The sequence below is a fragment of the Anarrhichthys ocellatus genome, unplaced genomic scaffold (assembly GCF_004355925.1).
Source record: "Anarrhichthys ocellatus isolate YVR2014 unplaced genomic scaffold, GSC_Weel_1.0 scaffold74, whole genome shotgun sequence".
In the NCBI taxonomy this organism is placed as follows: Eukaryota; Metazoa; Chordata; class Actinopteri; order Perciformes; family Anarhichadidae; genus Anarrhichthys; species Anarrhichthys ocellatus.
In genome coordinates this window covers 1,828,313-1,838,808 of record NW_022280104.1, presented here as the reverse complement: position 1 = coordinate 1,838,808, position 10,496 = coordinate 1,828,313, and the positions used below count along the sequence as shown (strand labels likewise).

Genomic DNA, 10,496 nt, shown 5'->3' with positions numbered 1-10,496 from the left:
ATGTGTCTCCACATGTGGCTGAGTTTCTTTCAAATCTAGCAAACAGGAAACAGAGGTCATTGCAGTACAACAGAGCTTTCTCCGTGTGGCCAACATGTCAAAAACAGCTGGCCTCACATCGCCAACATGATCTATCCTTCTTGTCCACATGGTGGTGTTACTGGACCGTGCACCGATGTCGGCGATGCAATCCACGGTAAACACATCGTTTTTTGCCATTAGTATGACTTTCTATGGTCTTAACTTTAAGCACATTATCCCACACAAATATCCCCACTGCATCTCGACACCAGGAGAGGAAATGTCACAAAAAGAGCGTGATAGTGACACATTTATTGCACCAAACAGTTCCTCTGCACCAGTAGAGAGCAAGATTTCAGGAAGGAAAAAGTGAAAGCTTTAGTAACCGATAGGGATGTTGAGTGATTTGTATTGCAAAAAAAAGTGGAAGTTTGAAGTATTTTGTGTTTTTTCTTATTGTCAGCTTTAACCAGCAGCCCTGACGCCAGTATATCATTTCAAAATGGCCAAAATGTAGCGGTGAGCAGCAACTCCAGCTTAAGCTGATCAGTGTTTTTAGTGCAAACAATAGTGCAATCCACTGCCCCACATTTACAATTAGTGATGAAATAGTTAATCACACAACAAATGTGTAGAATGAATCTCATTGGCTGAATTTACTCCAAAAGTGACACACTTTGTCTCTCTGCCCCTCCTCTGCAGACACTCTTCTAGTTCCACAAATCAAACCATTATCATTTCACGTCCGTCCACCTGATGTCCTGTACTTTCCCAACTGTTTCCCACCACACCCATCCGCACACCTATTCCCACTTCCCTAATCAGCTCTGCCTGGCCTTCCCCGCTCACCTGTGTCTCATTCCCTCGTCAGCCACACTGCACAAAACACATTTCACTCTCACTAGCAAAACAAACAGCAAAAGAAAGACAAAAGATAGAGATTTTTATTTTATTTCATTTTATTTCATTTCATTTCATTTTATTTCATTTTATTTTATTTTATACACAACTTAGCAACGTGCTGTGGCTTCACAGGATAAAAAGAGTGTGTATGCGGATGTTCTTGATAAAATGTCTTTGCCACCATGTTTTTTGTTGTTGTTAGCAATGCTTGCTAAACAACCAATCCTGGTTCTCTGTCAGAACTCCATGTCTCATTTTACATCTTCATACCAAAACAGATCAGATACAGATCACTGTAAGTCACTTTTACTGAAATGAAAGAAGCTATTGAGTTAACCTAAGTGTGGTGGATTTTAAAGTCTGTGCGATGCTTTCCACAAAGACTGAAACATTCTTTAATTCTGTGAGAAAAAAAACAAAATCATTTTTAATGAAATGAAATGTAATCTTCCTGCTGACGACACTCTCCTCATTCTAACCCTTTTGTTATTCAGTCGCTGTTCATTGATTGTGAGCTGCAGAGATTGCAACATACATTAAAGCTACAAGATTTGGTGGTTATATTTTTATTCAGTGTAACCAACCACAGCATGTCATTTTGCATTGTTGCTGGCTCTGCTCACTCTACATAAGAATGGAGAGACTGATTTAATGGAAGCAAGCTATGTCAACTGAATAAATGTTGCAGCATCAGCAATAAAAAATAAGCTTTTTAAAAACAATTTAGCACATTGTTGTGTGTCAAATATTGCATACACTTTATAGATAGCATCATTCGTATCGGAGACAATCGTGTTTTATTAAAACGGTTATCACTTTTGCAAGATGAGAGGATGCAAAATATGCTGTTGCAACCACTCACACTGTAATCTACATTTATTTGTACTTCAGTGTCAGCTATATCAACTAAAGAGCAGCAGTAGATTCAGCCTGTACTGTGGATATGGATGCAAGCAAAATGGCCAACGGGGTGTTATTTCAGGCAGCACACAGTTGTAAGATGCATAGAATAAAAAAAGGGAAAGACATGCAACACAGTTTAGGCGCTGGACTTGCAGTCAGCACCACACGTTGTCCTCGCGGTCTGGTGGAGAATCCATAACGACATGTCCGACCCAGAGCGGCATAAGGCATCGTCAGAGTTCACGAGGAGTCGTTTCCTGTCCTACGATGTGATTGGAAGTAAAGCGATTGGTTCACATGAGGAAGACTGATTTGTTGTTCAGCTGAGGAAGAAGATGGGAAAGGACAGTTATTCGTGCATGCATGGTTTTGGTTGTTGCACCACTGAGTCTCTTTATATTTGGTACATTGTCAAGATAAACAAGTAAAGTCTGAGTGTTAAACTTGTTTTTTATCCTTTTGTGTGGTTTTTAATTTTATTTCAGGGACACAACTTTGTCTTAATAATGTAAAACAATCATGCTGTGTCCAACTGTATGTGAGTTGATCACAGTACTGACACATGTATATAATCTATAAAGGGATGTAGGGACCATTTCAAGTAAAACATACGCAAAACACAACTGGACATGAGTGTACCTCTGAGGTTTGAAAAGTGTCATACCTGATTTGTCTCCCGGTCAGTGGCGAGGCTGGTGCAGTAAAGTGTAAACAACTTTGGAGGAATCCATCGGCTTTTTATCGCCACCCAGTGGCAGGTTGTGGACCTGCACCTGGTCCACACTGAACCAACAACAAACAGCAACCATGTGAGTCTATCTGGACATCTGACTCTGATCATGAAAGCAGGTCTTCATTTTGCTCCAGAACCATTAAAATGTTTTACGTGTCCAAAACTGGGATGAGAAATTCATTGTCCTCTCATAAACGGGAGGAAGGTGTTGGATATCACAGAGGAAAGAGAGGAAAAACAGAGGGAAGTGTAGGGAGAAATAGAGAGAGGGCGATGACAGGAAGATGGAGAAGAAAGCAAGAGGACCAATGTGCTTGTAAAATATAATGCTGGACATGAAACAGTAGATTGTTGCTGTGGTCAAAATGAAAAAAGAAAAAAATGAAAGAGGGAAAGTGAAATAGACAGAGAGATAGAGAGAGAGATGTAGTCCAGAGGACGGACATAGAGGAAGAAGGTGTGTACCTGGACAACTTGGAGTGGTGGACAGTGGTGTAGTTGGCGGCGGGGCTTTGAGTTTCAACTTCTGTGATCGGTGGAGCATCTTTCAGAGGAACAATGGCAGGGTGGGTGCTGTCACTCAAGTCCTCTGGCTCCTCCTGCGCGCACAAACACACACACACACACATACACACACATCAAAAAGTTAATATCATTTGTTTTATATTGTCATTCAATCAGTCCTCAAGGTGTGTACTGTAATTGAGTTGCGTACCGGTATGTCGGACATCTTGCCCTCTTTCACTGGAAAGGTTTGTTGGGTTGACTCATAGAACATGGTGTCAGCTGTCACTGACGGACGCTGGGGTCATACACACACACACACACACACACCAGACATACACACACGCAGAGAGAGAGAGAGAGAGAGAGAAAGAGAGAGAGAGAGAATAAGACAAAGTGTAAAACAGAGCATTGTTTTTAATTTAAGAGTGAAAAATGACAACGGTACATCATTGAAACTATCCTCACTGAGGTTTTCCGTTTATAAGTACTAAAAGTTTAGTTAAACAATAACTGAAGATACAGAGTAAATTTAAAACAAGTTAAAGATAATAAGTACTGCACCTTGTTTGCTACTTCTCCTGACTCCGTGTCTACTCTGTGCATGTTCTTACTGTGAAGACATAGGGACAATATTATCAAACCATACACAGGTGATGACTAATACCACAAGTAATCCAAGTAAACCATGAACCTGGCTGTTTTCTTTTTTATATATTAATGATGTGTACATCAATGGCAGTGAGTAAATGGCAGTGTACTTCCTGTCACCTGATCATAATGGCCACTGTGAGAGTGATGAGTCCAGCAGACACTCCTACTGCTGACGCCAAGGCAATGACCTTAAGACGACCTGCCAGCGGGAGGATGATAGAGGTTATCGACATGACCAGAAACAAGAAGTAATGAAAATAGAAGTGCAATAGATATCAAAATAGAAGCAGCGAAAGTGCGGAATGGGCAGAGAGCTGTGCATCATCTTGCAGGTGTCTAGACTTGAGACTTGTGTTTCCAGCTCTGATTTCCAAACCAAACTCCACTTCTTCATCTGTCTAGACTCTCAAATATTAGTTTTCCACAACACCTCACCCCCCCTCCTCTCCCCTCATAGTGAGAGCGCTACACATGACTCACCATGACTCATACAGAAAAACAGTCCGAAACCGTACACAACGAAGACTGGGGCCCGGACCTCATGCTGCGATAGTGACAGGAAGTCTTTCGTCACTTTTCGAAACACAGAAACCTTTCCAACCATCCGTCAGAGAAACAAACTGTTTCTGGGTCATTGTCTGAGATAATCAGAAACATAGATGTACTAAAAACGGGACAGGGGTGTTTCACTAAGCTCATCGGTGACACCTCATCTCTTCCATTACACTTCTAAAAGTGACAACGGCCTGCACAATGACTCAGAACATACATGACCAGGATGAGCCGCTAAAAGCCTTCAGAGTGTGAATGTAACTCTGACACCACAACACATTGAAAAGCACCACATTAAAAAAAATCCATTGTAACGTTTCTTTGTCAAAGGTTGTCATGGTATTAAAGAGCTCACTGCTTGAAGCAATTCATTTGCTGGTGTACCCAATGTTATTTCCAAGAAAGAAATATTCTAGTGCACAGAAAGTCTAGCCCTGCTAGTAGCTCTGTGAGGCTGTATATGGGACATATTTGGGCACATTTTGAGCTAAATGCTAGAAGAAAAGTGAGTGGAGGCTTCATCTTCTGGAGAACATGAATGGGTTTACAAGAGATCAAGGAAATCCACCTGAGATTTGCAGAGATATTTCACTTTAGAGCTGTACTAACAAACACAAAATGCTTCTATGTTGTTTTGATAAAACACAGACAGACAAGCTAAAGACAAAGAAGTGTTTGTGCGTGAATCATTATGTACCTCTGACTCGCACAGTGAGGACAGGAGAGCTGTGGGCTCCGATTCGATTCCTGGCCTCGCAGTAGTACTGTCCGCTCTCTCTAGGGCCGACCTCCGAGAAGGTGAAGACAGGACCGGACTTGCTGCCCCACGCTGCATGGAGCACAGAAAGGGAGAAGATCCACTTACTGTTTCAGATAGTGTTGGAGGATCCGAACCAACAGAGGCACACAGAGCACGACACCTTACTGACTACGAAAGTTTAGAGTTAGGTATTGATGATTTGGTAATGTTAACCTTGAGCGGAACCACATTTTTACGATGCTAACATTGTACAGAGCCCCCGTCCAGAGCTAAGCGGTGCCATGTGAAGTTGTCCACTGCCGGGTTGGCCTGACTGCTGCAGGTTAAGGTCAAAGGTCGGCCAGCATCCACCACGCTGGAGGGACGAGCTAGAACTGATGTGTTCTTAGGAGGGTCTGGAGAGAGAGCAACAGAAACATAGATGCAGAGGGTTAGGGAAGGTTTTTGTCTTGTAAATGATGCTGTCCAAAGAGACAGAGAAGAGGTGGAAACACAGATAGGTTGAGAGGGAGAGAAACTTCATAACTTTGAGTAATTGAAGTGTAGAGGAGAGGAGACGTGTCAGAGCATCTGACACATTCTTTCCAACACTGTCACTGAGCAGCATGTCCACAGATGAATGTTTATAACAAACAGACAAACCTATAGCCCTGATTAAAGGAAGATCTCAATCCAGAAAACTCTCAAACATGTCTCTCACACACACACACACACACACACACACACACACACACACCACTACTTACAAAGTATAGTGAGTGTAGCGACAGGGGAGGTGTGGTATCCGAACTGGTTCCACGCTTTGCAGTAGTACTGACCAGCATGGTGAGCACGCGCCGAGGAGAACGTCAGGTTCTGGAAGGTTCCTTTAGCCAACACCTGGTCACCTAGGATACGATACCAAGCATACCTGCAGGAGGGAGGATGTTGAAGATGATGATGATAATGATGATGAAGATGATGATGATGATGGTGATGAAAATGATTATAGGACTGGACAATTTGCAATAATTATACTTGGAACTTCCTATCCGTTCCTTACATTATTAACATTGGATTTTACATAGGTGAGTATTTATTAATATTTAAAAGGGTTTTGTACATATTGCCCAGTCCTTATTTACAACTCCTTGAAGAAAAGTGAAAGTCTGAATTAAAAAAAGTCGAGAAATAAGATAGAAAAAGAGAACATTTCAAGATGACAATGACAAATGCAAAAATCATGATAATGATGACAAAAACAGCATCACCGTCATGTATTAGTTGGTATAAATGAATGAACCTGGAGGAGAAGTATTCGTCATACCTGCTGGCAGGTGGGTGGGCGTGGCTGACACAGCTCATGGTCACATAGGAGCCTTCTCTGATGTCAGCTGGAGGACTCAGCAGCACACGCGTGTTCTTTGGAGAGTCTAAACAGGCAGAGAGAAAAACAGGAGCATCTTTACTGTCATGATCATGTTTTTATTCGACACCTTCAAGTAACAGCAGCTTCTCAAAGAAGAATGTCGAATGAAATGTTTTAGTTTGAGGTATGAAGGAAAGTAGTCGTATAAGCAGGACCAGAGTCAGGAAAAAAACACAGTATAATCAATCATCAAATAACAGAACCAGTGAATGTTTGACATTTCTGCTTGAAAGACTGACTACAACATTATTGCATGTTAAAATGTCTGTCAACTGACTAATCAATTGATTTATGAATCATTTCAGCTCTACTGCATTTTGATGAATATTCTTAGAAACAAAAGTAAAATTATAAACATTCAGCACTTTGAGTTTGTTTCACTTCCTACTGAATCCATATCATACACTGTACGATTCCCATTAGAGTGTAAAATAGAGTTGTTGCCTCATCAGTTTCACCCAGACTAACCTCGGACAGATTTACACAACAGGACCTAAGATAGACACATACAACCAGACGTAACATGGGTTTACAAAGGTCTTTTTCTCTCAAAATGTAATTCTGATCTAAGTATAGTTTTGACCTGTGCGACAGTTTGAAGTGGGTCAAAGATGCCGTGCCTGTGACTACAATGCAGACACCCAACAAACTTACACGTGACATTGAGTAGAAGTGGTTTGGAGCGGTCTGTTCCCAGTGAGTTGCGTGCTACACAGAAGTACTCTCCTCTGTCCGTGTATTTGAGGTGGGACAGGCGGAGCCGAGGCCTAAAACTGTCTGGGATGCTGCCACTCTCCATGTCTGGAGAGCAGATAGAGACATAGGTGCAGATTAGTGCAGCAATTCACATTAGGAGCATGATCTTGAGACTATGAAATATATATGTATATATATCTTTTCTTCAAAGGTCCTGCAATCCCACAGGAAAACTTCCAAAACATCAGCTCTTCATTAGTGTCCAAGAAAGACTTGATCTTACTCTGCTTTAACAACTCATTTAAGGACCTTCACTTGTCCAAGTGCAGAGCAAATTTGACATTACAGCATGTGTCACTGCCATCAACCTGTTAGCTCAGTGAATTCCTACACTGTCCTGTCATTGTATGCTGTGTATTGGTGAACACGCACTGTCATGTACCTTTGAACCATGCAAAGCTCTCTACAGGCGGAGCTGCGTCACTACTGCACGTAAGAGTGACCGACCCCCCCTCTGAAACCTCCCCCACGGGGAAGACCGCTATGGAGGTGAAGCTGGGACCGTCTGGACGGGAGGAGAGTAAAAAAAAGGAGGTCGAGAAAAGAGCAATGTATGAGGAAGTAACAAGGACGAAGAGGACAGAAAAAAATGGAGGGTGGAGATGAGATCATGCAAAATATAAGTGCATTTCAGTAATTTAACATCCATCAAGGCCAATAGCAGGTGTTTACAGTCTCGGATCACAGCCTGCCACAGCAGAATTGTTAAAATACAAGTTTTATCTACTTGTTTATCTGAGTTGTGTCTCAAAATGCTTGTGTCCGACTGGTTTGCGGTGCACCCTCTGAAAGCACGTCTATGAGCAGGTATTGTGAAAACTGTTAGTTGGCTTGATTGAGATTACTCACGCCCCAGAGCCAGCGAGACGGATGGAGACTGTACGTTCTGTGGTGGGATTGGTCGACAGGCGTATGCTCCAGCATGCTCCTGGTCAAAGCGGTTGATGATCATCCATTTCTCGTAGGAGCCGAGGTTCAGTCCGTTCCTGTGAGCAGAGCATCATATCTACAGTGTGCATGTGATCCACTCTCTGGTCGACCAATAAAACAATGACTTGTACAACACACCTGTACAGTGCAAGGCTCCTCCCTGGAGCAGCACATCCTCTGGCCTGGCAGCCTACAAACACAGTCTCTCCGAAGCCAAACATGTTGGCGGGCCTTGCTGGATGCACCTGGACCTGGAGGTCTGAAATACAAACGGACATTGACACATGCACTGGGACAGGGGCTGGATGAGTCCAGTGCAGCTTTTGTTTGTATGAACTTACCTGTTACATCCAGAGTGATGGTGTTCGGGGAGGTCCACCTCCCCAGTGGTTGGTCTGTCTCAAACCTGAAGTGGTACTGGCCTGCATCACTCAGCTTGACAACCCGAATCTGGACTGAACAGCTGGAGTAGCTGCCTCCGATGTAGCTGGAAGCCACGGTTCATGTGTCACACATTTGTGCATTATTTCACATTTACGAAATGTACAGCTCTTGATAAATCACTGTACGTTTCTCCTACCGGGTGCGTCCGCGGTACGACAGGCTGATCTCGTTGGGGTCAGTGTGGTGAGCGAACTCCCTGCGACCTTCTGCAGACACACGGAACCACATGACCCGCTTCACATTGTGACCTGTGAAGTTAAAGAAAACCACAAAAAGAAATTGAAGGGGAAAGAAAAGTTGCGTTTTTGAGCTCACTTTAGTTGCTTGGAAGTTGGACACATTTAGCATCCAGTTAATTTCATGGCTTTATTAATAATTATAGAAATAGACTTTTGGTCTTTCAAAATTGAATAAAGAAGTTTTGTACATGGATTTGATACCTGATGGGTAGTCATAACGGCAGGGCAGAGTGACGGTTGTTCCTGCCCACACACAGATCTCCCTCCTAGAAAAGGACACGCTCCACCTACTCTGAATACCTGCAGGACAATTTAACGGCACAAAAATGCAAAAACATTAACAGAAAAGCAAATGCTACAGTTGAAAGGAGGCAAACTAAAATGCACACACAATATGCACACCTAAATACTTCTGCAAAGCACAACGGGCTGATGGATGAAGAGCTTTTTCGTGTTTTTGGTCCTTTTATGAAGGACCAGTACACGGTTCCAAACATATACTGGCTGTCACATCCACAAAAAGACGCTTGCCATATAAAATAAGCTACTAAAGGGTTTAGGGAATACCCACTTGAAGACTGAAAGAGGTGTAAATTTCAACCACCCACAAGTAGAGGTTTTCCTTCAATGTGTCTCCTAAGAGAGAAACTTGTCAAACCGCAGCTCTGATCCGCTCAGAGAGTGACACATACAATTTGAAGCAGAGGAAATGAGCATTGATGTGCGGCTGTGGTGTCATCCTGTGCTGCTAACTGCCTGCCTGGCTGACTACCTTGCACAAAAGGCAATCAATACTTATAAATAACTTGAGCGTAAAGGCAAGGGCACCTGGCTGCAGGACCTTATGTGCATAATGGATCCTATAAGTCATTCATTTCTCAACTGTTGTCACATATTTTAAAGCATATGCGACACATTTATGATATATCTGGAATACAATACAAATATATGTTTATTATGAAGCATGCTAGTTTATCTCTCCTTCCCTTAAATGATAAGAATATACTTATTAAAACGCTGTTAGGTTTTACACCTCATGATGAATAAAAAAAGAGTTTCTGATGTGTTTTTGTGTTTTTCTCTTACCTGGTAAAGCTGTAAGGATGGTGCCCAGAACTAACGCACCTGCCAACATCTCCGCTGACACGAACTCTGTAATGTCACCGGAGAAGGAGAAAAGCACAGGGAGGTGAGAAAAACAAGGAAAAACACCATCCAGCTGATTAAATGCGAAGCACTAACCCCCTTAAAGTATCTTCAGTCAGACAGAACAGGGTTTGAGGGATGCGTACGACTCCAACAGTGATGGAGGTGAGCTCTTCGACCGAGGAGAGTTTCATGGCGATCAGAAGCGGGGGATTGGAGATGGGAGGAGGAGGGGAATGGGCAGAAGGACGAGCAAGAGGAAGTAACCTCAACTACCTTCCTTTATTCAATCCTTTAAACTTTTCAGTGATTCTATTTGTGTTTATTCTTTCCACTCCGACGTTGTCACAATACAAATTTTGACCATCGTGATTGAGTGATTGTTAAAAAGACAAACATGTATGGTTCATTTGCAAAATGAATTCAGGCCTGTTGGCGTACATTAGTATACATAAGTCAAGCCGACATAGACTCGACAGCCCAGATGTCCTCTCATCCACTGCTCTAATTGAGAACTGTTGGCACAGAAAACCGCCCACAACC

The 10,496-nt window shown here is 42.6% G+C and overlaps 1 protein-coding gene across 1 annotated transcript; it reads right to left on the bottom strand.

Moving 5' to 3' along the window:
• Positions 1 to 1,987: 1,987 nt before the first annotated feature.
• Positions 1,988 to 9,942, bottom strand: LOC116397893 (B-cell receptor CD22). The gene is made up of 18 exons (XM_031873796.1): positions 9,894 to 9,942; positions 9,009 to 9,107; positions 8,705 to 8,816; positions 8,466 to 8,611; positions 8,263 to 8,383; positions 8,044 to 8,180; positions 7,577 to 7,699; positions 7,093 to 7,239; positions 6,337 to 6,442; positions 5,777 to 5,940; positions 5,276 to 5,425; positions 4,968 to 5,099; positions 3,836 to 3,917; positions 3,629 to 3,677; positions 3,276 to 3,362; positions 3,026 to 3,159; positions 2,492 to 2,610; positions 1,988 to 2,150 (listed from the first exon to the last, which is right to left on the bottom strand). The coding sequence occupies exons 1-17, from the start codon at positions 9,940 to 9,942 to the stop codon at positions 2,508 to 2,510; spliced, it is 1,941 nt and encodes a 646-aa protein (XP_031729656.1). The 3' UTR covers positions 1,988 to 2,150; positions 2,492 to 2,507.
• Positions 9,943 to 10,496: the final 554 nt, after the last annotated feature.